Source organism: Ramularia collo-cygni (genome assembly GCF_900074925.1).
Source record: "Ramularia collo-cygni strain URUG2 genome assembly, contig: RCC_scaffold31, whole genome shotgun sequence".
NCBI classification, from domain to species: Eukaryota; Fungi; Ascomycota; class Dothideomycetes; order Mycosphaerellales; family Mycosphaerellaceae; genus Ramularia; species Ramularia collo-cygni.
In genome coordinates this window covers 79,996-107,695 of record NW_019716285.1, presented here as the reverse complement: position 1 = coordinate 107,695, position 27,700 = coordinate 79,996, and the positions used below count along the sequence as shown (strand labels likewise).

The window sequence follows — 27,700 nt, the reverse complement described above, 5'->3', positions numbered from 1 at the left end:
TGCTCACCAGCTGCGTTGGTGTTGCAGATAGCGTTTGGCTGAACCGTTGGAGGGTTGGCGTCCACGCAGGACTGCTCACCAGCTGCGTTGGTGTTGCAGATGGCTCCCGGGGTTTGGTTGATCGATGGAGACTTGCTTGAAGCACCGGAGGAGTGAGATGAGCTAGACGAGCCGGAAGCTCCACCGTAGGTTGCGGGCGCTGGCGGCATGTTCTGGACTGGTGGAGGGGCCGACTTCTTTGGTGGAGTTGGGGGAGAGTCTTCAACGGGTGGGGTTTCCTTCTTTGGTGGGGTTGGAGGAGAGTCTTCAACAGGAGGAGTCGACTTCTTTGGTGGAGTTGGAGGAGAGTCCTCGACCGGTGGGGTTTCCTTCTTCGGCGGAGTTGGGGGAGAGTCCTCAACTGGCGGGGTTGACTTCTTTGGCGGGGTTGGAGGAGAGTCCTGCAAAAGGGAAAGGTAGAAAGGTTAGCGATGTCTGAAACATTATCATTGTGGATATAGGCATAGCGTAGTGGGAGAGACTTCTTCGAGTTACTCTGTACGACTTCTGCCCTTCGATATCTTACCTCGACTGGTGGAGGTGGAGTGCCGTCTTTTGGGGTCGTGCCGCCGTATGTCGCGGGAGTCTCCATCTTTGGTGCGGGAGGAGTTTCGGCTTGAGGGGGAGGCACTTCCTTCTTTGGTGCAGGAGGAGTCTCGGCTTGAGGAGGTGGAACTTCCTTCTTTGGCGCAGGAGGAATCTCGGCTTGAGGAGGAGGAACTTCCTTCTTTGGTGCAGGAGGAACATCACCACCCGGTGGAGTTTCCTTCTTAGGTGGCGATGGTGGCATGTCTTTCTTAGGCGACGGTGGCATCTCCTTCTCGGGCGATGGTGGCATCTCCTTCTTAGGTGGCGRTGGTGGCATGTCGTTCTTAGGCGATGGTGGCATGTCGTTCTTAGGCGACGGTGGCATGTCGTTCTTAGGCGGTGGTGGCATGTCGTTCTTAGGCGACGGTGGCATGTCGTTCTTAGGCGACGGTGGCATRTCGTTCTTTGGCGATGGGGGCATCTCGTTCTTTGGTGACGGTGGCATCTCCTTCATTGGAGGAGGAGATGATTTCTGAATTGGTGGTGGAGCGGGAATGTCCATCTGAGGCGCCGGTGGGGTCTGCCCGTAGGATGGCGGCATGATAGGTTGCTTGGGAGCTGGTGGGGGGACGACGGGCATCACCGGCTTCACCGGTTGAGGAGCCCAGTAAGCCGGAGGAGCCGCTGGTGGGTCGTAGGCGGGCGGTGCCATGACAGGGGCAACTGGCCTCGCTGGTGGTGGTGGCGCCCAGTAGGCTGGAGGGGCCGGTGGGGGAGCGTATGAGGCCGGCGGGTCATAGGCGGCTGGCGATCCGTAAGAGGATGCATGGTTCTCGCCCTTTTGAGCAACGTTAGCAATATTTTTTTCCACATTGTCTTGCAAACATGACATACCACTGCTACCGCACCAACAGCCAAGGGTGCGGCCTGAGCAAGGCCGGCGTACAAAGCCAGGAAGCTGGCGACGTTGGAGGAATGCATATTGAACGAATGAATGGACGGATTGAAAGCGAGTGTGGTGTGTGGTGGAAAGCGAAAGGAAATCGCTGTGCTGGCTGACCGTTGTAGGGCGCAAGCTGTACATGCCTATATACTTTCATCAAGTTTTTCCTGGTGCACCTCATCGTGTGAGCATCAGGCTGGTACCCAGCTCTGTGAGGCCCCGTCCCCAGGAAGTTCACCGTGCGCATGTCCATTTCCGGTGGGTACCGCACCGGGGGGAGGTCCAGGACAAGCTTGCTCATTGATCTTGCTGAGCTCTGTTCCTTGAAGGGTAGACATGGATGCATTCGATGGTTTCTCCGCCATCGCTGATCCAAGTCCGGGGCACTTTGTGGTGCAATCAATGCCGTCAACTGATGGTGGATTGGGCTCATGATGGGTGGTTTGTGTCGTCGTCACCACTCGTCGATTTGACGTCAAAGACGTGTGACTTTGCAAACGCTGCTGGACGGAATTTGCCATGAGCTCTACATTTTGGTGGATTGGGTTTCATTGCACGTCCACGTAAGACTCCGGAATCCTTTYCCACGAGCTCATGTCACTTGCAAGGAGGATTCCTGCCAATGTGAAACGTCGACAGTCGATCCCCATTCATTCATTGGTGTGGGGGGATCTATCTTTGGGGATATTGCCGGATATTCCTGCTCATCATTCTTGCTCGACAGTCAATGCTTCCTCGTCCAGATGCAGGCAGGCAGGGTGGGATTGACAGCTCTGTCCTGGTCCACGTCCTGGACGAAAAAGTATGTTCCGACGTAACTTTATAGGCATCTCCAGCATGTTGTCGTCATCAGCATCAGACCAGTTGAGGCCATCGATCGGAAGCATTCTGACCCGCCAAATGTGTGCTGTTTCGTTCAGGAAATTTCTCACTTACATGATCTGGCCGCGATAGGACACAGGAATTGAGGGAAGGTATGTATGTAGTGCAGTGTAAAGAAGTTGAAGTCGGCGATCCAAAATAGCGCGAAATGGTGTTTGTTTGGCGTCCCTAAATTTACGCAGTTCCATACCTTACTCCCGTCACTCTCGTAATAACAAAGTCAATTGTAATTTGACCATCCATCCTTGTCCTCGTACTGCATTTCGAGGGCCGCCAATCAGATCATCAACATGTATAGATCGATGTGGGGAAGAAGTCGTGCCTCTACCATGCTACGATCGAATGTTCCAGGCAAAGTTCAGACAGGTACTGGATGCTTTAAAGGATGGAACGGAACACAAGTCAACTTCAGCGCTGGTATCTCTCCCCAAAGACTTCTCCGATGCTGAGATTGCCAGTCCATACGACCACCCATGCTCAACTTACTGCACATTCGAGAGGGTGGAAGCACGGCGAGTGGGACAGATATGATCCGCTCAGCATACGAGACCAAGTTACCAGAGTGGCTGCTTGAACTTGGCGCTGCTCGAACTCAGCACTGCTCCATTTGCCATCTCCGCTGCACCATCGAAACGGAAGCGTGGGGAGAGTGTCGAAGAAGGTAAAGTCCAGCGTGGCAGTGAGGGAGCACACAGCACCAATGGCAAGTACTGGCWATTCAAGACTGAGGCTGCCGTTTGTCAGAGTCTCAACCGAAGGTCAAGGCGGACCATGCACACTACCACTACAGTCATCGCGACAGACGGCGAATATTCATCATCCTCGCCTGTCTCTTTCCTCGAATTCGGCATGATGCTCCGCTACAAGCAAGCAATCAGCCCTTCTCGTTCATCATCGAAGTACATTAATCTACCTGACGACAGAGGTGGAAAGACTCTTAGGACCTCTTCTATCGTACTCTACGCATGGCATATACCTAGGATTGGCTCTAAGATGCTTCGGTAAGGCTCCTTCGCGTACCTATACTCGTTGTTAGCTTCCATCGCCTGGCAAAGAACAAGAATAAGAAACTTCTACACAAAACCTCTGCTACACTACACCATCGTCAGAAAGCACAAGGTAGAAATTACCCATCTTCGTGTACGAGCCCAGTCACCTCAGTCAAAAACGCAGTCCGAGATTTTGCCCAGACTACTTTATTTGAGATTCCACTCCAAAGCAGTTGTGGAGAAGATGATGTGATATTCTTCCCACGTAGAATCTTCAGCTTCATTCAAGTAGACCAAGATAGACWACCTCTTTCCCACATGCTCGAATTTCCAATTCCTCTACTTCTACCCACTTGAAATGGATTAGAAGACGATACCATGCGCTCATCTGAGTAGGTAAGAACGATAACAAGTTCCATTGCATTCCATTCACTTCCATTCCACTCCTATTTTGTCGCACAATATCTCCACAAGTCCACCCCTCACAGAACTTCCCAACCACCACTCAACATCCTTTAACCCTCCCTTCATTACACCTTCTTCCCCTTCTCCAACTTCCTCTTCTTCTCCCGAATCTTCTTGGCGCCATCCTCCTTCTCCGCATTGGAATACACCATCTTCTCGTACATCTTCCGCTTGCGATTCGGCATCATCATCTTCTGCCTCTCCACCTCCTCCCTCGCCTCCCTCTCCTTTTTACTTATCACCTTTTGCGCCGCCTTCCTCTCCTCCTTCTTCGTCTTGGGTTTCGCGGGTTGAACAGTCTTGCCCAGCGCCTCGGCCTCCAATTCCGCTTGATGTGCCCTCGCAGCGGCGTCCGTCGGATCTTCAGGTTCGTCATCATCATCTCCGTTCCCTGAGAAACCGTCCCAATCACCACCTGCAGGTACATCCGCATCAGACTCCTCCCCATCCGAACCGAGTTCGACATCCATGCCTTCACCCTGCGCAACATTTCTCTTCAGAAGGGAGTCCTGTAGTCCCGCCTCTCCCTCCACTTCACTCCCTTCTTCTTCTTCTTCCTGATCATCACCACTTTCCTCTTCATCCTCCCCAATGGCCTCCATCTGCGCCTCGGCGGCAGTTTCCTGCTCGGCGAGACTCAATGTAGGATCATATTCTCCCTTCTTCGCCTTGACCCAAGGACTCAAATGAGGAGGGAGTTCGGCACCGGGAGCATACAGATCGGGCCGTTGTAGTTTGCCCGCATTGATCGAATCCCACACCCATTGCGGTTGAATGTATGTCCTGCCGGGGACCCTCTYTTGCACCTTTTTCGCGGGAGCACCATCGTCAAAGCCGTCATCCAACTCATCCTCCGCACCTGCCATCGTCTCATCGACAGAAGAGACGGGAAGATCCGGCCGATCAACAATCTGATGTGTGATTCTCGCATCATCTTCATTACAATATGAGCCTGCCTCTCCGATCAGACTATCCCAGCCGACACGCTTGCAGCCGAACGATTTGAGGAGGAATTCCAGAGGATGGAGGGGAGTTTCGCGGGAGAGGTAAAAGGTAAAGGGTTCGAAGAGTTTGGCAGCGGAGGCGGCGTCTGCGGTGTTGGAAGGTTGGAGGAGGGTGTCGGCGGTGGGATCGATGGGGACAAAGTTGTCGAGGGTGGTGGTGGATTCGGGTTCGTCTTGTGTCGCTCGGCCGAGGGTCATGCTGCTTTGTGGTTCCGCTGTGACATCTTCATCCTCTGCCGTGGCGGATGAAGCGGCGGAAGCGATGAGCTTGTCGGCTTCTTCTTGTGCGTGTTGGTTGGTCTCTGTGTCTGCCATCTGCACCTCCGTCTCGACCACATCTCCATTCTTTGCCTCGAGTTGGAAGGCACCCAACTCCGCACCCTGTTCCTCGCTCTTAAGATCGAATTTGGGAGGATAGACCAATCCGATGCCGGTGTACAGCCTGTAGTTGACAAATCCCAGCAATGTAGTGTAGAATTCGACAAACGTGGCCATGATGCGGAAATCGACATCTCCCGCCGTCCTCTGCACAAACTTGTAGGGGACCAACCAGAGGATATCCTGGCCTTGGATGGTGGCTTGATAGTAAATTCCCTTGATGGACAAGAACGACTTGCGCATGCTGTGGGTACGGATCAAGTAATGCTCAAACTCCATGGTCAACCGTTGACACTTYGCAATGATCTTGGGAGGAACATTCTCCGTGCTGGGCAGGTTTGCAAAGAGGAAGAGCATGGACAAGGCATCGTCCAGATCCCTCAGCGCATCGACAAAGGTCGGGTATCGCTCCTTGATGATGTGGTCCAACTTCATGCGCGGAGTCAAGTTCTTCTCCAGACGAGCAGCATCGCCGACCTCATTGCGACCCAGGGCCTTGCTGATCTTCTTGGCGAGGGCCTTTTGATCGCGGAATTTGGCGAGGAGGGGTTCGTGGAGGAGGTAGGCAATGTCCTTGGTGTAGTAGTACGTCGTGCTGGGCGTCGACGAGGAAGACACACGCTTCTTGGATCGGGGTTCGCGGGGGTAGATGCCCTTGAAGATGCACAATCGTCGGAAATCGGGCAGGGAAATCTGCAGTTTGCGCACCGCTTGCGAGCGGGTGATGTAGTTTTTGGCATTACCGGCCGTGCCTGGTGGACATGATGTGGTTAGGAGAAATCATTCGATTACTTTACGACATGTGCATACCTCTCTTCTTAATGCGACCCATTTTTGACGGTGGTGGTCGAGGTTGATGGAGCAAGCCGTCCAGCAAAACTTCGTTGCCGCTCGAAATCTGAAAATCATCGAGCTAGCGTCGCGGAYCATCGGCAGGGTTCAGATACTTAGCGTTGCACTTTTTGCGGGCGCATCTCGGGGGTCATCGTCGTCTTGTGAATGTTGGCTTGATGTTCGCGTCTCCACTCGCAGAACAGCTCAGCTGTCCATTTCGATCCATGTTCGCATTGAAGACCAACATGCCATGAAGAAGGAGAGGAAAGGATGAATGTGTCCAGAGCGTACACCACCAACACCATCATACAACGACCACCACCACGACAACAACAATGGAATCCCTCCACCAAGTCTACCAATCGCATCCCAAGACCTGCCTCTTCACCTCCGCCATCCTCCTCCGTCTGCTGCTCGTCCTCATCTTCCCGGAGCTGCCCGATTTGTTGACGGCGCGGGTGGAAATCTCGACTCCCGTCAGCAGTTTCAAGAGATGTATGTTGATACCTATCAAGAGGAAAAGAGGACATTGGGCAGGAATGAAGCTTCGGAGCTGAGAATATCGTGTCCCATCTAGTACAGGAAGGCCTCTTTTTATACGACCGACGACTGGATCCATACAATGGCGGCATCTTCCATCAGGTCCGTCAGGTTCCCATAATCCTCGTCCTACTTCATTCATTCCTTCCTTGCTGACCTCCATCCGCGATAGGCGCCCTTGTTCCTGCCCCTCTTCTCCCTCCTCCCCGACCCTTCTACCGGCATCGGGAGGATGAGCAGCATTCTCCTCTACTCCGCCCTGGACCTCCTCTCCGCCGACTGCCTCTACGACATTGCCCGGTCCGGTGTGGCCAGCGTGTCCTCCCGATACTCGTCCCCACGAGCCCCACGCAAAYGGGAGGCGGCGTCGATCACGGCCGTCTACCTCTTCAACCCATACACCCTCCTCGCGTGTCTGGGACGACCGACGACCGCCTTCACCACCGCCTTCACTCTCCTCAGCGTCCGTCACGCCTGCCAAGCGAACCTCCCCGCGGCCGCCTTTGCCCTCGCAATCGCCAGCTACATCAGTCTCCATCCCATCCTCCTTCTCCCTCCCATCGGACTGCTCTGCTATGACCGCCTTGCTCATCGACACGCGGAAGAGACGGTGCGCGCCGATGTTGTCGGAGGGGACATTCCTCCCACCTCCAAAGTCGCCGTCGACCAGCGATCCCAACCCCTCCCCATCCCTTTTGCCCTGATTCTTGCCGCGACTTTCGCAGCATCCCTCGTCTTCCTGCTCGCTCTCTCGCGCCTGCTCCTCCCATCGTGGCAATTCATCCCCGCCGTCTACATGACTCCCCTCACCATGCCCGATCTCACTCCAAATCCAGGAGTCTGGTGGTATTTCTTCATTGAAATGTTCGATGCCTTTCGCGAGTTCTTCTTGGGGGTCTTTTGGCTGCACATGCTGGCATACAGCGTGCCCTTCTGCGTGCGGTTCTCAAAGCAACCTCTCGCAGCGGTCGTGTTGATGATGGGCATCATCGCCATCTTCCAACCCTATGCCAATGTAGGAGATGTCGGTGCTTGGTTGAGCTGTCTGTGTTTGTTGGGGCATGTCTTTGAATGTAAGCCCATCTTCCCCAATCTCACCTCCACATTACATCTAATGTCAATGCGCAGTATGCTCCACCTACCGATACACCTTTCCAGCCCTCGCTGCCCTGCTGTATGCCACCCTTCTCGGCCCTGCATTCCACCATCTCTGGATCTACGCAGGGTCCGGAAACGCAAACTTCTTCTACGCCATCACTCWGGTTTGGAGTTTGGCCTTGCTCATCCTGCTCACCGATGCCATCTACGCTGTCCTGCGGGATGAGTGGGAGGTGGAGAGGCCTGATGGGAAGGGCAAGGAAATCAGGCAGATATGACATCCAGCATCAAGGACAAATATACAAAACATTCAACAACATGATTGATCAGGACCGTTAGTTTGTGACATCAAGACCGCACCCTCATGCTCGCTGGATGATGAGAGCAAACCTCCAAACGCAGCAAGCCGTCGAGATCCTCTAAACGTATGAGGGGTCTTGGATAAGACCTGAAACAATATCCGACACGAGAGACKTCATGTGCGAACGGCAGCCCAAACTTTCACGGATCCCGGAAGAGCGCACTGGGGTGGTGCGTTGAATTGGGTGGTGATCAGGAACGTCGGGAAGAGTGCCCAGGAGTGGTACGTTGTATGAGGTGGTGATCTCAGGAACGTCACGTCTGATTCCCCACCGGTGATGAGGTCGGCAAATGCGGCAATTCTTCGTTCGCGCGAAAGATCCCACCTTCTCACCAACGATTATCAGAATCTGATCCGCCATTCACAGTGATTCACTGAAATCCTGCCGCGCTGGTGGGTCATTCATGCACAGGATGGTACGGACAGCTGATCATACTCAACAATTGATATGCACGACAAACATTTCGCCTACTTTCACCAATCCATTAGCTTAGCAGACATGCATTATAATCTGCCGTGGCRTCCAGCGGAAGATTTCGTCTAGAGCACGCGAGCTGACAATTGCCGTTTGAAGGAGGATTAGTGCCTCGCTTACCTCCCCACAGCTCCGGTGTGGTGGTCCGAAGGGTTCATGGAGTTGCGCAACATCTTCATATACTCGTCGTTCGCCCGGGCATAAGAGGAAGAGCAGTACATTGGTACATGGTGACGAAAATACATGCACCCTAATCTACTCCGACTTTYAACGCTTGCGGCAACCAAGTTCAATCTTGATCGACTGGAATGTTCACTCGCCTCATGATAACGATCAATACCCAAGGTTATTTTTCTGCTGTGAAGATTTGCACAATTAGCGATGGACTCTCCAAGCAGTGGCAGCACCTTTGCATCGCGATCTAAATCTCCTCTTGAACAACACCAACAATCGAATTCTCCCACAGATCGAGTCTTTCAATTCATCTCCGACCCCAAACATAGAGAAAACCTCAGCGGAAGAGTGCGAGCAGCATGCGTGACATGCAGGAGGTGAGAAAGTGACGATGAAACACGTAATACAACACTGACATTCCGCTCTGCCACAGAAAGAAGATCAAGTGTTCGGGCGAATTGAACTGTCAGACATGCCGAGAAAAGGGCATAGTCTGCGAAGGACTGCCAGATCGGAAACGACCCAGACGAGCAGAATCCGTGGACATTTCCTGTTCTCCGTCGACTTTCTCGATTCTGGATCCTGTACCGGCTGGAGTAGATCGGATCCGGAGACTGAGTACTTCTGTGGTGAGGAATAGTCTGAAACCACGACCGGCTTCCTTGTTACGATTGGCAAAGGCTATGTCGAGTTGTGATTCTGGGTATGCATCGGTCCCATCACCAGCTCTTGCCGCCAATGAGCCATCTATTATGGGAACGTCACCAACTGAGAGTACTGCGGGAAGAACATCACCGGCTGCTTTACAAGTGGATGTCTGTGGTTCTGCAAGAGAATTATCACCACTAGCTTCACAGGTGGACATCTGGGATCCCGAAACAGCTTCCCAACGCTCATCATCAACACCCAAACCATCATTCAACGAGCAGATGCAAGATCCAAAAGACATGGTAGAAAACGAAGCCGACAAACCTCTCCTGTTAAAAAGATATTCATCCCAAGATGAAATATCATGGTGGAATAAAACGCACCATCGAATTTCTCCCAGCAACACAGATCTCTCCACAGCCGCGCGATTCGTCTTTGGGGATTCCGCACAACCTGTACAAAGTAACCTCCCGAAAGCATCCATGGACTTGGATGGAATGCCAATCATGACATCGCCATCGGGTGAAGAGACGAAAGCGAGAGGAAGCAGGAGGAGAGAAAGCATTCAATTCCCAATCCCCGCACCCAAACCCTTTCTGGGAATCGCAGCAGGAATGCCGACAAGACCAGAGACAGTCGCACCCGTCCAGCAAACGCGATCAACACCCCAAGAAGAATTCGACGCCATGGCACTGCTGCTTCCCATTCCAGTGGATGGAGCAACTCCCTCCTTGGCAATGAATGAAGCGGACATAGCATCCTCCAGCCTAACCAACTCCTCTACCTGGTGGAAAGCCCACAGCGACCTGCACTCTCTCCTCTCTCAAACCGTGAATCCTCTTTCCAACAACAACATAGAGGAGAATGAGAATCCACCACCACCGCCAAGAATAATAATTCCATCCACCACATCTCCTCACCTCCAAAACGCCTCAAGAAAATCAACCACAACAGAAACAAGAACAGAAAACCCCTTCCCTGACTTCAATTCATTAGAGAAWGAACAACAACAACAATCTTCCCCCTATACCTGGTACAATGCCGATTCCGACCTCGTAAACATGCTCCATCAATCATGTGACGTTCTAAACGAACTAGAACACCAGCCTACTCCTACGGGTCTGTCCGCTGAGATTGTATATCCCGCAGCAGTAGAAGAAGAAGAAATAAGTCGGCAAGATGTGGAGGATGTGACGATGACGATGACGATGATGAAGATGATGAGGGAGAGAAAGGCGTCGCCGCTGCTGAGGGGGAGAGTGAAGAGGAGTGAGGTTGTGGGGAATTTCTATTGGTAGTTGAAGAGTCCTCTACTATGGCGAGGAGGAAGAAGGGGGTGGAGAAGAAGAAGAAGAAGAAGAAGAAGAAGTGCAAGAAGTGCAAGAAGTGCAAGAAGTGCAAGAAGTGCAAGAAGTGCAGGTATCATTTCAATCCATGAATAGAGACGGGAATCATCCTTTTATTCACCTCTAGACCTCTAAGAAGTGAACTTTAAATGATGTTTTGTCCTATATAGGTGAATATCAGAACCCTGACAGAGAAAGAATTACGTACTTCAGAAGATTCCAACAAGAACATTTTATAGGGGTAGAGGAAAACGCAAGCCAAGAGTAAGGAGAGAGATACATCTCTCCCTATCTTAATGTCTTTTGCACTTACCCCTATCGCCGTTGTTATATCCTAGAAGAAGGACATACCTTTCGAACGTTACTACCTTTCTATTGGATCAAGAATATGTCTGATTAGTATTCACTCACCTACTCACTCACTCACTCACTCACTCACTCACTCACTCACTCACTCACTCACTCACTCACTCACTCACTCACTCACTCATCAAATAACATTCCCTTTCATCCCTATCCTAAAACTTCAAAAACCATACAACCTTCACATTTAGTAACGAACACCCAAACCAAACAAACATAAGGTACACACATAAGCTAGTCATCTAAAATCCCCCTCTCAAGTCCAAGAAAACCGAGACAGGAAACTCTGTAGCGATTCATCCAGCTCTCTAACAACATTTCAAGCATGATGTAAAAGCTAAACAGTATCGATATGGGAAATCCAAGTAGCTCACCAGAWAGACGCTCTCTTCAAAATGTCAATAAGACTTCATTGGAAACGGGTTCATCCGACTGATAGATTCTCCGCCGAATACAGAAGATCGAGAGCCGTCGAGACTATATATGACATACACGGCACTATCGTCAAGGTAGAGGTGTTCGGGCCAGGATATCATCGGTTGTATTAATAGCTCTGACTACCCATCTCGCTCTGTCTACGTCTGTTGTTTCTTGGCAGATTTGGCTCGTCTCTTCGTCTTTTTCGGCCGTGGTTCCTCAAATTCATCGTCATCACCACCTCCATCATCATCATTATCATCACGATCATCATCGACCGGCACCTCCGCAACAGCCTTCTTCGCCTTCCTCTTCCTCGCTGCCTTGGGAACAGGCTTATCAGACACTGCATCATCAGCAGCGACCATCTGATCCTCCTCGACATTCCCATTCCCTTGCTTCTCCACCAAAACCCCACTCCTCCTCCTCCCCTTGGCCCTCTCCGCCATCCTCTCCAACGCGCTCCCCATCCTCTTACTCCCCTCAACCCTCCGCCTCGCCGCAAACCCCTCCCCTCTCCCTGCTCCACCGACACCAACACCACCATCGAAAAATGCCGTGATATTAGCCTGCGTTCCCTCATCAATCCTCCGATTCATATCCCTAATCACAGGAACCAACACCTCATCGGTCCGCTCTTGACTCCACCCAATGGTAGCCATAAGATACCCCCTCAAAGCCTCGAGATCCGGAACTCCCCATTGAAACCCTTGCGCATCGGAATCAACCTCGGGAGCTTCATATGCAATTTCCACTCGGCGATCCGGAAAGGCAGGAGGGAGAAAGATCTTGCCTGCTTGTCTTCGGAACTTCTTGCGGAAAGGGTTATGGGCATCGTCACTCTTGGGAATACGATTCGCTTGAACACCCTCCCACCAGATTCGAAAGTTGTCCAGGCTTTGAAACTCGGAGATGATTTCCAGCGCAGTTACCGGTCCCACTCCAGGGAGGCCTTCGGTATAATCCGATCCAAGAAGTTGTGCGACGGAAATCAGTTTGTCTCGAGTGAGGTCAAACTCCTTCTCCAAGTCGGATGTCAAGTAGCATTCGACGAATTTGGCTTGATTGAACATGTTCTTGTAGATTCTCGTCCCTCCAAAGAGGAAACAATCGGAATCATCTGTTACAATTCCATCCACCAGCCCAAGTCTCACCAACTCTGCACATTGAGCTTCAGCTTCCATCGGGGCGGTGATATATGGCAATCCGAACAGACCGAGGAGTGCTTGGCATTCTGTGATCATGGTGTGAGTTACTTCGTCCGCATCTCTCCGGTCTTTCTTTTGTTGGTTTCTCAACTGCTTAAGCTCCCTCTCGTAGTCTTGATGATTCTGCGCTTGGGGCTTGTTATTGAGTGTGCTGGCGAAACGGGCATGTTCTWCGGCTTCCAAAGTAAGTGCGCGAAGCATGGCTTCTTCTTCGGGGTCGGAATAGACGTCAAACTCGTCGTCTTCGGCGTCGTCAACATACATTATTACTGGGTCCTCGGCTGGATCAGGTACCTGTGTTGAACTATCAGGTTCTTGCTGTGGTGCGATATCCGCGGTCGGAGCATCAGGTATCGGAACATCTTCAAACTCAACAGAAGGTGATCGTGCTTCCGTCTCCTCTACACGAGGCGACGGCTGTTTGTGAGCGGTTTCTGGCTCGCCATTTCCAGCATCGCTATCACTCCATTCAATCTCTTCCTCGTCTTCTCCAGGTTCTGGCTGTCGAGGTGGACTTGTCGCATGCGTCGCTGCATCGCCACCTACTGGAGACTTTGCGAGAGGCGAATCATCTCCACTGTCCTCTTCGAAGAGCACAGGCCGAATCGCAGCGGCCTCTGTCGTCACAGTCGCGGCTTCGACTTCCTCAACAGCAGGTGGCGCCGGTGGTTCAGCCCGGAAATCGTCCGCCAAGTGGCCGCCCATATTCGGGGCATTTCCTTCCAGGACAGATGGTTGCGACTCCTCGCGATCCACGTTGGTTCCATTGTCCACATCTGCCATATTCACATCATCATGTGCCGACGAAGGTGAACCACCGTCCTCACCATCCAAATCAATGACCTCCCCATTCTGAAACCTTCCACCTTCCTCAGCCTCGAGGTCAATGATCTCCCCAGTATTTCCCCTCCTCAACATCTGACCACTCCCCTTCTCCTCAAACCGGAACTGCTTATTGAAAGCCCTTGCCTTCTCCCGATCCTCGGCCTCAATAGCTTTCTGCGCCTTGATATTACCCTCAAGATCAGCATTGAACCATGGAGGCAACGGTTCTGCTTTCTTCTGCTCCTGCACTCCCATGCCAGGTTTCTCAAATCCACCCGCAACCTCTTCGGTCCGTTGTTTCATCTTCTTCTTCTTCCCCAACAAGGAAGTCCCCAAATCCAGCTTCTCAAAAGGAAGAGGACCACTAAATCCAGCCGCCTTGGCAACATTCTTGGGATCTGTTGCTGCGGGTTTGGGAGCGGACTCTGCCCGGCGAGGCGGGCTAGTCTTGCGTTTTGTCCTCCGACTCTCAGCCAGTGCAGCTCGAAGGTCGATCGTGTCATCCTCTTCACTACTCTCATCAGGCCTGAGCGTTGGGACGCCAAAGGAGGTAACCTCCCGACTCTCCGGAGCAGCATTGAAGGCGCGCTTGTTGACAATGTTTGCAATACTCCTCCCACTACCTTTCGGTAGAGGTCTCGCTTCTTCCGCCGCAGTCTGCTGGAAGACTTCTAGCATGTTATCGTCGCTGTCGTGGTCAGAGCCAGCCGGGCCAGCATCAACACTCTCTCCCAGCGGATTGTCTTTCTGCAGCGACATCTCAATGGCTTTGCGAAGATCTTCATCTTCTTCGGGATCAGCCTCGCCACCAAACAGCTCATCAGTGTTGTCAACCTGTTCCCACTCCTCCTCCTCCGCTAGATCATCCTCTGCCTCGTCCTCGCTACTTTGAATGAATAGCGGGTTTGCCTCCTTGCGGACTTTCCGCTTAGGTTTAGCCTTGACTCCAGATCTCCTGGATTGGTAAACAGCCCGCCTCTGCTGGGTTAGCAGATCGGCCATGTCGTCGTTTCTCGTCCTCTGCTTCGGAAGTCGATTGAGTCCTTCGATGGGGATATCCTCAAAGTCCTCATCGTCCTCTCCATCATCGGTATCTTGAGTCTTGACAACGACGGGCTTGTCGACATCAATCGGTTGCTCCTCTCTGCCCTCCTCACTGATGACTCCCAACGCCCATCCACCTTCCACCCCATCGTTCTTCACCAGCACATATTCCCTCCCCTTCTCTCCCGCAATCCTTCCTCCAGCAAAGTCCATCGTCTCGGATCCGTTGAGATGCATCAAGCGTTGTGTCAGTTCATTCCGCTCTCTGACTCGATCGATTTGGAATTTAGAAAAAGCCATGCGATCGGGAAACATGCTATCCAGCTGTTCCTTGGAATGGCCCATTCTCWGCCGACTCCTCAACCTCGCAGCATTGAGGATATTATAGCGATCCGAAGGCGGCAGACTCATGAAGAAGGGCCCATCATAATCAATTTTGGAGAAATCGTAGACATTGATGTCCTCTCCCGTGTTGAACTGCCTCGCATACTCCTGCAGCTCCTCCAACGACATGACCCTGGGATCGTTTGGACCTCCCATCTCACTCATGCTGACATTCAGATCCGGGAGATGATATGCGTCCTTTTTCCGAAACGTGCGGTTCTGCACCCGCTCCTTGTCCGTCATCTGCAACTCTTCCACATATACCAATCCCTCGTCGGGAACCTCTTCTTCTTCTTCTTCTTCTTCTTGTTGCTGTTGTTGTGGGGCGGGATGTTCCTTCTCCCGCCTCCTCCTTCCCTCGTCCTCTTCCGCCCGCCTCTGCATCTGCTTGGCCAACAACTTCCCCGCCGTCCGCACCGCATCCTCCCTCCTTCCCTCCCTCCGCGCCTTCCGCTTCTGAATCGTCTGTCGCTTCAACGCGGGCGCGCCGCCATCAAACACAAACACCGGCTTGATGCCGAAGAACAACAGTTTACAAATCCTCCGAAAGAATCCCACGACATGACTGTTGCGCAGGGCATTTCCTTCTTTATCGCGCACCGCCTTGAGGAATTGGTAGATCCAGATGCTGGCGTCGACGGCGAGGCGTTTGCGGTTCAATGTTTCGATTTTAATGGGTCGCGCACAGGGCTGCACGATCTGCCAGAGACCTGTGACTCCCATCTTTGATTATCGACTGCAGGTGTTGGGCAGTGTCCAGGCGCATGTTCTCAAAGATTCAATCGAGTCAAGTCAATCAATCAATCTCAATCAATCAATCATCCAAGGTGCATCATGACGCGAAGAAATAACGACACCAGCTCGCGCTGTCACGTGCGGATACATGTAGAGTTGATCATCATCCACAACTAGGTATTATTATAAATTCCGAATTCAATCGTAAGGCCATCATCACAGGCGAATCTCCCTCTTTGGCTAAATATAATACTCCCCTCTCTTCCTTTCTCAACGCAATGCAGTGCCGTGGTATCTCAATCACTTTTCCCTTCCAGCCGTGGACTTCCTGGTAAAAGCACCCTCTACGCCCCAATTCCCAATCCCACCCGCGAAACACTTTCCATCCCTTCCCGTCCCCCGCGCTCTCTCATCCTCCTGCCTTCCATCAATCCTCTCAGTCCCCTCTTCTGCAGCCCCACAACAGCGCTCATGCTTCCATTCCACTCTTCCTGATGCCGGTCCGCTCTCCGACTGAAGCTGTCAGGACCGATGGTGAGCTCCACATCACTCATACTCGAGTCGGTTGCCGCGCTCAATGGCTCGTCATCCGTGTCACTGGCATCCCCCTGGCCGGGTCGCATCGTCTCTCTCGTGCTCCTACCATTGGCCATTTCAGTGTTGATCCTCAGCGCCGAGCTCGTTCGAGAAGTTCCGTTCGCAATGAGTCCGTCAAGACCACCCGCAAGACTCGCCGTGCGGACGGGGATGTCACTCTCGCGAATCGTACGGGTACTTGTGGCGAAATGAATGCTGTCTCCTCCACCGGCCCCCATCGCCGCCGCGTTGAAAATCGCCGCGGCATTGCGACCGTCAAGTGTGTTGTGCAGCCTCTCCACAGTCGCCTCCAACAACCCATCGATCTTGTATGGTCGAGCGAGTTGCAGGAGGGAGCACAGAATTTGGGGCGTTGCAAGCGGGTGAGGGGCGGATGGTAGTGACGAGGTGTAGAGATAGTGAAGGAGTGCGTGGAGGGTCGGCGCGGTGTGAGGCAAGTAGAGCAGTCTCGGCCGGGTGGACGGTGGCGCCGAGCGAGTGTCGGGCACCTCACTGCTGACGCTGTTGTTGGTCAGCGTCGTCGCGCCAGAATTGACCGAAGGCGTGATGGTGATGATTGAGTTGCGCGAGGGATGGTTGGTGTTTGGTCGTAGCGTCGCAGCATCCGTATCGTTAGATGCGATTAGCGATTCCCGTAGCAACGAAATGAAGTGTGGACCCCACCGACGGGATATGAGTCGTGAGTTGACCGGCACTCTCGTCCCGTCAATGGCAAGAAAGTCCATGTCGCACAGCTCGCGGGCGTTGAGGGCCAGCGCGCCAATGTCTTCGGCGGCCGCGCTCAACAGTCGGGAGAAACTCGTGTCATGGGTGGATTGAGATGGAATGGAACTGGCAGATGTGTATCCCGAAGTGGGCTCCGCGGCCTTGGGATTGTCGTACAAGCCAAATGCCTCGAGCTCCACCACACAAATGTTGGAGAAGTTGATGCGTCGGTTGTTGTAGTCGTCGACGAGATTTCTCTTCCGGTTGCCCAGAATCACAAACGAGTTGCGCCGACTCCAGAGCACTCCGCGATTCCAGCTACCTTGGCTGAAGATGCTACCTCCAGCATCAATCCGGCTCCAGGTCAGCGTGCGAAGGTCGRGCGCCCACAATGCATATTCCTGCTTGGAAGAGGTCAAGAACGTCCCCGACACGACAAAATGATTGTCGATGACGCCTCCATTGGGGAAGCGCAGTCCAGGCGGGGAGACAGATGTCTGCATGGGCTTCTCTGTCAGAGTGCCATCGGTAAGTCGCACTTGCAATTCGAGCTTGACGTCAAGAAAGTTGTAGTTGGAGTAGATTAGCATCGGCGCACCAGATCCAATAGTGCTCGTCTCTTCATCATCATCTTCCAGGTCATTTTGCGAGTGAGGCCCAGCTCCAATCTGAGAAGAGGTCATTCCCGTCAGTGGCGTGACCACACTCCTGTAAGCTCCACAGCTTCGGCCCATGCCCGTTGTGCCAGTCCACTTCAAACTGCGAAGGTTGAACACACTGACTTGTTCAATGTAGTGATTTGCGCTATCTTGCCMACCGACGACCACCATCTCCGCGCCACCAGCACCATCCAATGATACCCCGAGAGAACCCTGGCTTGGGTCTGCGCCAGCTGGGTTGTGGCGTACTGCAGACATGGGCGCATTGGCCGAGCTAAAGACGGCGGATGAAGGAAGGATCGTCGCACAATGTGCATATCGCCCCTGTGGTGCATCTGGTGTCGCAATCTTCGTCCAGGATTGTGAAGGAACATCGTAGATGTGAATATCCGACATGACGACCACCTCTGGTTGGGCCTCGGCACTGGCCTCGACCGACGATGGAGACATGCCACCATAACACACCAACTTGGTGTCACCAAGAGCGCAGACACTGTGGAAGTAGCGCGGCGGTGGGATATCTCCCTTGGTCTCCAGCCTCGTCCAGTGTCGTCGGATCAGATCGAGCTCATAGAGATTGGCAGTAAGCTGCGGTTTGGTTCGCGAAAGGCGACGACCGCCAAAGACGTACAACTTGTCCCCAAGTATCGTAGTGCTCGCCCCAACAAGTGGATGAGGTTCTTTACCAGTAGTGCGATGTACATTGCAGACCAGTCCGGACAGGTTGGATGGATTCGCCTCGGGTGCATGCGGGGTTGATGAATCAGCCAGGGCTGGGTCTTGCGATGGGGTGTTGGAGCCAGGCTCATCGTCAGCGGATGCGGTCTCCGCTTCAGAAGCAGACTCATACTCGGATCGCATCCCGACCAAGCTGTTTTGACTGCTGTATGAGCTGAGATTTGTCGTGCTGCCAGTTTCCACCTCACCGGAAGCCAGTCCAGTAGGCGAGGGCTGGGGATCCACCATGCTTTCGGCACTGGCGTCAGGCGTGGCTTGCGCCATCTCAACCGTCGGCCGCGGGATAAATGGGTTGATGAAGTGCGGCGTGTCCGGCGGGGAAGTCTTGCGCTCTGGAATCGCCCAGTTGGGTATCTTTATCTCGACATGCCTTGGTGTGGCTGAGCGGGCAGTGCTGGGTCGAGAATCTGGTGATGAGGGCGCGTTCACCCGGAACGAGTGCGGCGAGCCACTTCCACTGGAATATGAGGCAGATGACCTGCAACAGGTGGGATCGGAGAGCCCTGAAGTGTAAGAATATTGGTTTGGAATGACTATGGGAATGTGCTTCGGGCGTGATGCAAGCTTGCGGGGGGACGCGACACCGGAGAGATCAGTGGAGTTCTTAGGCGAGGCAGCGTCGCCTTCAGTCGAACAAGATTCACGACGTGGAGAAAAAAGAGATCCTCGAGCGCTCGAGATGGACTTTTCACGCGTGAGGGCCACCCAGGCGCGAGCGGATAGTCGATTGGAGCTCTTCCTGGTGGGCTTGACCTTCTTGGCAGGTTTTTGGAACTCCAAAGAGAAATCGTCGTCGAAAGAGAGAGGTTCCAAATGGTACGTCCTATACCGCTCCGCGTGGATTGGACTGATGGGTTCCACGACCGCTGGGTGTCCAAAGATGCCTGAGGAGAAAGACATGGATGGTCAGCTGGGGGCTGAACAGCTCAAAGACGCGGGAGCAAGCAGGTAGGCATTAATATTCAGCGGCAGCTTCGGGTGGAGGGGTAGGATAAAGTAAGATGCAGTGCAGATTTGACAATGAAGGGAATATGATGATGATGATCATGGGGAAGCAGGAGAGACGCAAATAATCGTCTCTCATGCGCACCGTGCCACGTGTGAAATCGTCGTGACATCGGCTCACACCCTCGCATTAGGGTTGAATGAGTGGGCGAGGGATCGGTGGCGGCGGAAGGCCGTTGAGCGGCCAGCCGCATGCACAGAATCCATGATTCCATGCCGTCGGATGTGTTTGAGCGGAGGGTTTGGTGTTCCGCGAGGGATATTGTAGAGAGGAGTTGAGACCCTCGCAGGATGGGGATTGGTGGAACGCTAATGTGGCAATGGCAGTCTAGGGATTGCTCACCTGAATGGGATTGGTCGCGGCCTTTGGGATGTCTCTGCGGGCGCTGTAGAGGACGCCGTCGGGTCTTTGCGAAGAGGTGCAGTGTGCAGTCGTGGTTTGCTTTGTCCGGCTGCAAAGACCCGCTTCCGCGTCCGAAACGGGTTGGTCTAGCCGCATACAGACGCAAAAGGCAAATGCCATCTTCTACGCATGCCAGCCACAGCTGCAAGTATCACTCTTTGAGAGTCTTCTCCACATCTCGCCTACGCTCGTCGACCTCATACCACAGATGCCCCAATCTATTAGCGTTTCGAGACGGGCAATTGTACTTCAAAGTTCAAGCCGCCGCCAATCTTATCGTGAACCTGCTCACCCAATACAACGGAAATTTGAACACGGCAACGTACAGCAGTTCGCACATGCCATTCCGCTCTGCTGTCCAATCTACCACAAACATGCCATTTGGCACTGCTGCCCATTCTACCGTGAACATGTCATTCGGCTCTGCTGTCCATTCTACCACGAACGGCTGTTCATTCTACCATGTACATGGCACCTTGCCGTTGAGCAGAGATTAAAACAATTAGCCCGTGAAAGGGCGAGGCGAAAGTCATCATCTCGGAGTCCTGCAGAGCCAAGGATTCCATCTCAGTCCACCTCTGCAGACGGGGAGGATCCGGACCACGCTCTCTCCAACGGGATCTTCTGGAACGTCGTTGCAGTACCCACCCGGGGGCTAGTCTAGTCTACCAGTGTTGACAAACGTTTTGAACAACCACGCCAWGCCAAGTCAGCATCCGCATCGACTTGCCTTGTGATCGCGATGGAGGCAAGCGAGGTGCACGTTGCTGTTTCATATCGTGTCTCCCAGCCCGTCCAGCGCAAGGCGTAGTCTCGCACACCTACTTGTCTCAGCAAGTTGCGTCATTCCCAATCTTTCATCATGGAGACCGTTGCGCACATCCATGGAGGCCCGACTCTAGATCCCAACAGTCTGCCTTCCAGATGCAACGTGCGCGATGCCGTTGAGACACGCATGCCGTTGCATGGTCGAACGTGCAACGTTGTAGGGGAAATTCAGGTATCATAAAGACATTTCATACTGCCATACATAATTCGCTGACGAATCCCGGGTATCTTGACGATTTTGCCTCAGTACCCTGTATCAGAGACTTTTCTCCCCCATTCATTCTCCCATGCATCCATGAATATCATTTGCTGCAGTCAAACAGCAGCAGAGGTCTCGCTCTTGGGGAGAGGGGTGAAGCGAAGGTATGGCTTGACGACCTGCATCTTGGGGAAGAGCTTCTCGGCCTCTTCGCCCTTGACGCTGGGGTGGACAATCACATCGTCACCTGGAACCCAGTTGATTGGGGTGGTGACGCGGTGCTTGTCGCCAGTCTGGAGAGAGTCGACAACGCGGAGAACCTCGGCGGTGTTGCGGCCGGTCGAGGCTGGGTAGGAGAGGATCAGACGGATGGTCTTCTTTGGGTCGATGACGAAGACTGGAAAGTGCGGTCAGTCAATGTCTCATCCTTGACACTCATCAATCCTCACCAGATCGGATGGTGAAAGCAATGCCCTTTGCATCAACGTTGGTGGCGTCCTGCTGGTCAATCCTGGATTGCACATGTCAGCAAGCGTTTTCACTCTTCAATCTTTCCATCCCTTACATGTCGTAGGCGAGGGCAACCTTGCGCTCCTTGTCACCGATGATTGGGAAGCGGAGGTTGCTGCCAGAGATCTCGTTGATATCCTTGATCCAGCCGCCGTGGCTCTCAATGGTGTTGGCGCTCAGGCCGATGAGCTTCACACCACGCTTGGTGAACTCTGGCTCGAGCTTTGCAAAGGCGCCGAGCTCGGTTGTGCAGACTGGGGTGTAGTCCTCTGGGTGGGAGAAGAGGACGACCCACTTGTCGCCGATGAACTCGTGGAAGTTGATGGGGCCGTTGGTGGTCTCGGCGTCGAAGTTGGGGGCAATGCTGCCGAGGCGAAGAGGTGCGGCCGACATGATGTGCAGGTGTGTTGTGGAGGAGGTGCAGGAAAAGTGTGGTGAGATGGAAGACGCGACTGATGAGGTGATGCAGTGGGAAGAAAGAAAAGTGTTGTGTTTGCTGATTACAATTCTAGAACAGCACGCCATCGTTTAGGGTGGGGTCGATTTTGCCCCGCCGCTTGGAATTGTTTTGCTGAGCAATGCTGACAAGACAAAGCTCTGCTCTTCCATCATCACAAAGACGTCGCCAGATTTGTCGTRCCAGCTCGTTGGGGGGCCCAAAATGGATTGCATATCGACCAACCATTGCACTCGGTCACCGACATGCTACCTACCTTACCTTACCTCATCGAGCGTTTAAACAGCAACCACCAGCCACGGTATTGTCTGCGCGGATAAACGTTCAACAGGGAACTTGCTCGCTTATTGCTCACTCACTCACTCCTCACTCACTCACTCATTCACACACTCCTCACTCACTCATTCACTCATTCACTCACTCCTTTACTCAAAGTGATGCCAAATCGAAGGCGACGCAGCCAAGTCACAATCGACGCAAGCTTCTTCGATACAACCGTCTCTGTCCCGGTATCGGAGGACAACATGTAGACACGGGTGACAGCATTGCTACCGATGCCACGGTAAGCGGTTGTGTATACATGGCACAACCGGATCGAAGTCATACAATCCCTATCTTCGTCCGAGTACTCAGATTACCTTTGAAGGTCGATGTTTGATGGTGGATGGATGCACGGCATTGTCAAAGAGCCTCCCGGGCGAAACTCGGAGCCGAATGATAGGTAGGGTAAGCCAATCATAGGGCCGCCTTTTTACGCCCTTTGTTCCATTACCGCCATCACACGCTGTGACGACACATCACGATCAGCAGAAAGCGCCGGGCCGGCAAGCGGTGTCGACTTGGAGCATCACTTTGGAGGACCGAACACGGCGAATCCGACGAGGGAAGAAACGACATGAGGTGGTGATGGATTGACAGCTCCGTTCATCGGACCTTCCTTGCCGTGTGAACCGCGTGCATATGCAAAGAATGGAAAGGCTCCGCTCGTCCACATGGCCGCGGGTATTTTAGAGTACCTGTACCTCTAAAAAGGTAGTAGGTTGCGGTTACGTCGATCTTCAACAATCTGCGCAATGACTATGACTGTTGCGTTGTTTTTCTTACATCTCTTGTCCTCTGCTTGAAGAATCGCTCCATACCTCACCTCCGTCCTTGCCTCTCCACGACTGGACATGCCTCGTCCGACATGGCGTGCCCTGAGATCCACCTTCCTCGTACAACATCCCAAGTCATAGACTCAAACTCAAACTCAAACTCGGACATTGCAAATGAAGAAGCAGAGAAGCAGAACAACTCCTCCAGAAGCAGCATAGAACAGTCGCATGGCAATCACGACCCGCACGGAGACATCACCTATCATTATCTGGAATTCGAAACCGCATTGCCCTCGCCAAGCCTCATACAATCACACTCCACCTCAAACGATCAAACACCTCCAGAATGTCCCGACCTGAAGAAATACACTTCGCCTTTTCTATGGTCCAAAACACGCAAGAACCTCATGATAACTCTATCATGTCTGGTCACCTCCATCGCTGCGTACAACGCCGGCGCATACAGTCCAGGAGTGCAACAAATGTCGGATGAGTGGCATAAAGGAAGAGTCGCAGTCCTTGCTGGCATTACAACATTTACGGTAGGCTTTGGAATCGCTCCCATGTTTCTCGCGCCTTTTTCGGAATTGAATGGTAGAAGGCCTGTGTTTGTAGTGACGGGAATTGTAAGAGGATACCACTCATACGAGAAAGATGTGCTGAAAATGCTGATGGTCCCTGCAGCTTTTTGTCATCTTTCAAGCAGTATGCGCCGTGACGCCTACTTATGCTGGTATGATCGTGACGAGATTCCTTACCGGCTGCATGAGTAGCACATTCAGCACCATGGTGGGAGGGGTCGTGAGTGACATTTACCACGCAAAGGATAGGAACACTGCCATGACCCTCTTCTCTGCCTTTGCTCTGTTTGGCACTGGATTCGGACCATTCATTAGCGGCTTTATTGCATACAATACAACTTGGAGATGGTGAGTATGCGAGGACATTTGCTAATTGAAAGCGATTCCTGATCTCTTCCCCTAGGATCTTCTACCTGCAGACAATCTTCGATGGCGTAATAGTGAGTTGTCYAATCACTCCTTCCTCCTCGCAACGACACTGAGATTTGACAGATGGTTTTTGTCGTGTTCTTCTTCAAGGAGACGCGAGGTTCCGTTCTTCTCTCTCGCAAAGCCAAAGCCCTGAACAAGTGGTATGAAAGTCTCGAAGACGCCGGCTACTACGGTGTCACCATGCCTGAAGCCGAGAAAGGCACCTCTCAACGGATTCGTTGGAAGGTCAAGTCCGATGAAGAACGAAGCAGTCTCGTAACAATGATCAAAATAAGTCTTCACAGACCCTTCCACATGCTCTGTTTGTCTCGACCATTTTCACCCCGACAACTGAATGAAACTGATGAACCTCAAGTCACAGAACCAGTCGTGGCATTCTTCTCCCTCTGGATCTCCTTTAGCTGGGGAGTCCTCTACATGACCTTGACGGCCATCCCACTAATCTTCCAAACAACCTACGGCTTCAACCTCGAACAAGCAGGAGCCGTCTTCGCCGCCATCAGTCTCGCCAGCATTCTCTTCACTCCCGTGGCGGTCTATCAAGAAGCGCTTCTGAAACCCTACCTCCCCGCCAAACATCAAGCAATCTTCGATACTCCCGAAGGAAGACTATACTTTGCGTGCGTGGAATCCGCGTTATTACCCATAGGCTGCATTTGGTTTTGCGTCACGGGAGCATATCCCTCCATTCCCTGGATAGTCCCTGCATTGGGCATCGGATGTGCCACAATGGGCATCTTTAGCATTTACCTCGCCGTCTTCAACTATCTTGCCGATTCCTACCATAGATATGCATCCAGTGCCTTGGCAGCACAGAGCTTTTGTCGAAATGTATWGGCCGGAGCATTTCCTCTGTAAGTCTTTCCTTCTCTCCAAAAACCTCTCCAACTGACACATCGACCCAGTTTCACGACCCAAATGTACAACACCATGACATTTCAAGGCGCAGGCGGATTTCTCGGAGGAACAGGCTTCCTTCTGACGGTCGTGCCTTGGGTGCTTTTACTCTACGGACCACAAATCCGAGCACGAAGCAAACTAGCGAGCGAGATTATGAAGACTTAATTAGACTCTCTGTTACGGAGAAGAGTACAGAGCAAGGGGAAAGCAGCTATGAGATACCCAAAACAAAAGAACGCAGAACTCCAAGAGTGACTTGGCAATCATCTCATCATGCCTCTGACAGATCCTCATACTCCTCCTCAACCATACATCGGCCTCTCGCCTTCACCGCGACGAAGGCCTCGAGCTCTCTTGAACGGGATTTCATGAATCGGCTCCGGTGCCGGACGCTTCTGGCGTGGTGGTGGAACACTCTTCCCAGCCTTGTACTGTTTAGCAGCCCGCCTGATCTCCTCCCTATAACTCTCATCCACCTCCGGCAACTCCCACATCGAAGTGAGCTTCTTGGCCCTTTCAGCCTCTTTGGCCGCGACTTTGGTGGGGCTCAGTCCAGTGAGGGATCCGAGCCTCTGACCAATCCCTTTGATGCCGCTGATAAGCCCAGTGCCCGCAGCAGGAGTATCATCATCTTCGTGGTCTACATCACCTCAAAGTCAGTATACATCACCACTCACGCAAGGTAGGATGCAAGACGACTTACTCCTCGCAAGATCGGCATTGATCTGATCGCTCACAACTCTCGCCATGAAAGGTGTCTCTCCAAAGGGGAAAACAGGCGGCATACGACGATGCCAGACCTCGGGAGCSGGCATGCTTTCGAAGAAGTTGTTGTCCTGAATTTCAATCTTTCCATTCATGTTGACCWCGATTTTCTCGGGATTCTGGCTCGAGACCAAATGTCCACGTCCGGGTTCCCTCACCGGAGCGACATCAACGGACGGAGCAATGGAAGGTCTTCTAACCCCCGGCAGTCTTCCAGGAGATTGTTGCACAGTTTGTTGTTGAAGCTTGGCAGGAGACTGAGACCTAGTATGCGAGTGGGGTTTGGCCGGCGACTGAGCACGGCTGGAAGTAGCGCGCTTTCCAGGAGATTGAGCTCTGGTGTTCCTTCCAAGTTTCGTAGCAACAGCAGTTGGCACCGGTCCCTCACCCGCCGCCTCTCGTCTCACATGTTCCTTCATGGCCGCCTGCACTCCTCTCTCTTGAGCAATGAGAGCTTCCCTCAGGTCCACCGACAGGCTACGCGAAGAAGGCATTGGCGGTGGCACTCCTGCCATCATGGAATCGAAAGCAGCCTGCTCAAAAGCCGTCAAAGTTTTGATTTCGTCGGTAGCTCCGGTGTATGGAGATCTGTCTCCACCAGCGGAAGCTCCCTYGGCGAATGATCGGGACCTTGCACTGCGGGATGAAGAAGTACCTGCGAGAGGTTGGGCCTTGGAGACTCTGCTTGGTCCGGCAGTCAGACCTGCGGAGTCACGGGCGAAAGCGGGCGCTCGACTCTTCTTTAGCCCTTCACGCACTGGCCTGGACATGGAAGTCTCTGAAATCTCCCTTACGACAGCCGCGCGGCCGGCAGGTGCCCTCAAACGCCTGCGATGGGCTGGTTCCTTGGATGGCGGTTCTCTGTCAGAATATGCGACACCATATCTGATGGTGCCAGGGGATAATTCGAAGGGGTACTGATCGTCCTCATTCCTGCGGACGTACATGTCGAAGAATCTCCAGTAAATCTTGGTGTGGCAGTTAAGCGGAACACCCTTCGCAGCGGCATCTTTTTCCAGGCGTTTAATTTCGACGCCCTGGTTTACAGCCCTGTGATCATCGGCTTCCTCCATACGATTAATGGCTTGGATCATGAACTTGTCCACTTGGGTCAGAGAACGCTTATCGAAGAGGGCAAGCATCTCCTCGGTAGGCTGCGTTGGGTCATCATCGTTATCATTCTCTCCGAGCAATCCACGTTTGTAAAGAATAGACCTGGTGGGAGGAGGTTCGTCCGGTGCGGCAGTGGCGCCTCTGGTGGCACGCGTCATGGCAGTCTTGTAAACGGCAGTCTTCTCCGGAGATGCCGCCTTTTTGGGAGATGTCGCCTTTTTGGGAGATGCTTTCTGGACACCGGCTTCTTTGACGGGAGACTTCGCCCTTGCGGCACTGGCCTTCCTGGTGGCAGCGGTACCTTTAGCAGGAGACACGGGCTTTTTGCTTCCTTTGGGAGGCATGATGACGGATGATTGTCAGAACAAAGAAGAGCGATTGTGAAGAGGTTTGCACAGAACGTCTTGCGTTGAAAGAGGAGGTGAAGTGAGAGCGTGGAAGGAAGTGGAGTGAGTTTCTGGTGTGTAAACAAAGGAAATACCACAATTTCGCGCTGGAATGTGGCATTCACAGCTTACCGTGTCTGTTTGCGTAACATCTCAATTCTGGCCTCCTGTCTTGAATGTACAAACGTGGCGAGCCAGGATCCGAGATCTTCGACAACATCTCAATGTCGTGCATTCATTCGTGGTGACTCTGCCATGAGAGCATGTGGAATGCAATCTGGTATCATCGAGGCAATGATTCCATCAATGTCATGGTTGGTTCCGGCAACAGACAATGCCTCATTATGAGCATATCATCGAGGCAATGATTCCATCAATGTCATGGTTGGTTCCGGCAACAGACAATGCCTCATTATGAGCATATCGAGGTGCGCTGGGTCCAGACTAATTGGAATAGATCCATTAGTCCGATGTATGTTGTGCGTTCGCTGCCACTATGTCATCAACATGGTCCGAGGCTCAAATAATTGCAGCAACGAGCGAGTGAGCTGTCAGAATCCACTGTTCAGGACATGTGATCGACACGGCCTTAGGTTGCCGCGATGTTCTCAAATCAGCCATGCCGCCGGCACAAGCCAAGCCCAGTCC

At 52.8% G+C, this 27,700-nt stretch overlaps 9 protein-coding genes; 3 read left to right on the top strand and 6 right to left on the bottom strand.

Annotated features, from left to right (window-relative positions):
• Window positions 1–1,548, bottom strand: part of RCC_12108 (uncharacterized protein) — a gene marked incomplete at both ends in the record, with an annotated part of 1,864 nt that extends 316 nt beyond the window's left edge. The window contains 3 exons of the mRNA XM_023776705.1: window positions 1–440; window positions 566–1,405; window positions 1,462–1,548. The exon at window positions 1–440 is cut by the window's left edge and continues 316 nt beyond it. Of these exons, the coding sequence (XP_023632473.1) occupies window positions 1–440; window positions 566–1,405; window positions 1,462–1,548 (1,367 nt within the window).
• Window positions 1,549–3,911: 2,363 nt separating this feature from the next.
• RCC_11483 (related to Pescadillo homolog) lies at window positions 3,912–6,060 on the bottom strand (the record flags this gene model as incomplete). XM_023776704.1 has 2 exons in its annotated part: window positions 3,912–5,980; window positions 6,039–6,060. 2 exons carry the CDS (start codon window positions 6,058–6,060, stop codon window positions 3,912–3,914), a joined length of 2,091 nt encoding a protein of 696 aa, XP_023632472.1.
• A 337-nt stretch (window positions 6,061–6,397) lies between these two features.
• Window positions 6,398–7,978, top strand: RCC_11482 (related to major facilitator superfamily permease-Cdc91p; the record flags this gene model as incomplete). XM_023776703.1 has 4 exons in its annotated part: window positions 6,398–6,557; window positions 6,640–6,704; window positions 6,775–7,675; window positions 7,731–7,978. The coding sequence occupies 4 exons, from the start codon at window positions 6,398–6,400 to the stop codon at window positions 7,976–7,978; spliced, it is 1,374 nt and encodes a 457-aa protein (XP_023632471.1).
• A 939-nt stretch (window positions 7,979–8,917) lies between these two features.
• RCC_11481 (uncharacterized protein) lies at window positions 8,918–10,656 on the top strand (the record flags this gene model as incomplete). XM_023776702.1 has 2 exons in its annotated part: window positions 8,918–9,087; window positions 9,144–10,656. The coding sequence occupies 2 exons, from the start codon at window positions 8,918–8,920 to the stop codon at window positions 10,654–10,656; spliced, it is 1,683 nt and encodes a 560-aa protein (XP_023632470.1).
• Window positions 10,657–11,642: 986 nt separating this feature from the next.
• On the bottom strand, window positions 11,643–15,668 carry RCC_11480 (related to 5^-3^ exonuclease; the record flags this gene model as incomplete). Its single annotated transcript, XM_023776701.1, has 1 exon — window positions 11,643–15,668. The coding sequence occupies one exon, from the start codon at window positions 15,666–15,668 to the stop codon at window positions 11,643–11,645; it is 4,026 nt and encodes a 1,341-aa protein (XP_023632469.1).
• A 356-nt stretch (window positions 15,669–16,024) lies between these two features.
• Window positions 16,025–19,279, bottom strand: RCC_11479 (related to kelch repeat-containing proteins; the record flags this gene model as incomplete). Its single annotated transcript, XM_023776700.1, has 1 exon — window positions 16,025–19,279. The coding sequence occupies one exon, from the start codon at window positions 19,277–19,279 to the stop codon at window positions 16,025–16,027; it is 3,255 nt and encodes a 1,084-aa protein (XP_023632468.1).
• Window positions 19,280–20,930: 1,651 nt separating this feature from the next.
• RCC_11478 lies at window positions 20,931–21,717 on the bottom strand (the record flags this gene model as incomplete). XM_023776699.1 has 3 exons in its annotated part: window positions 20,931–21,211; window positions 21,264–21,325; window positions 21,380–21,717. The coding sequence occupies 3 exons, from the start codon at window positions 21,715–21,717 to the stop codon at window positions 20,931–20,933; spliced, it is 681 nt and encodes a 226-aa protein (XP_023632467.1).
• Window positions 21,718–22,967: 1,250 nt separating this feature from the next.
• On the top strand, window positions 22,968–24,953 carry RCC_11477 (related to MFS multidrug transporter; the record flags this gene model as incomplete). XM_023776698.1 has 6 exons in its annotated part: window positions 22,968–23,501; window positions 23,560–23,804; window positions 23,860–23,896; window positions 23,949–24,189; window positions 24,244–24,742; window positions 24,794–24,953. The coding sequence occupies 6 exons, from the start codon at window positions 22,968–22,970 to the stop codon at window positions 24,951–24,953; spliced, it is 1,716 nt and encodes a 571-aa protein (XP_023632466.1).
• A 137-nt stretch (window positions 24,954–25,090) lies between these two features.
• Window positions 25,091–27,010, bottom strand: RCC_11476 (uncharacterized protein; the record flags this gene model as incomplete). XM_023776697.1 has 2 exons in its annotated part: window positions 25,091–25,428; window positions 25,492–27,010. 2 exons carry the CDS (start codon window positions 27,008–27,010, stop codon window positions 25,091–25,093), a joined length of 1,857 nt encoding a protein of 618 aa, XP_023632465.1.
• Window positions 27,011–27,700: the final 690 nt, after the last annotated feature.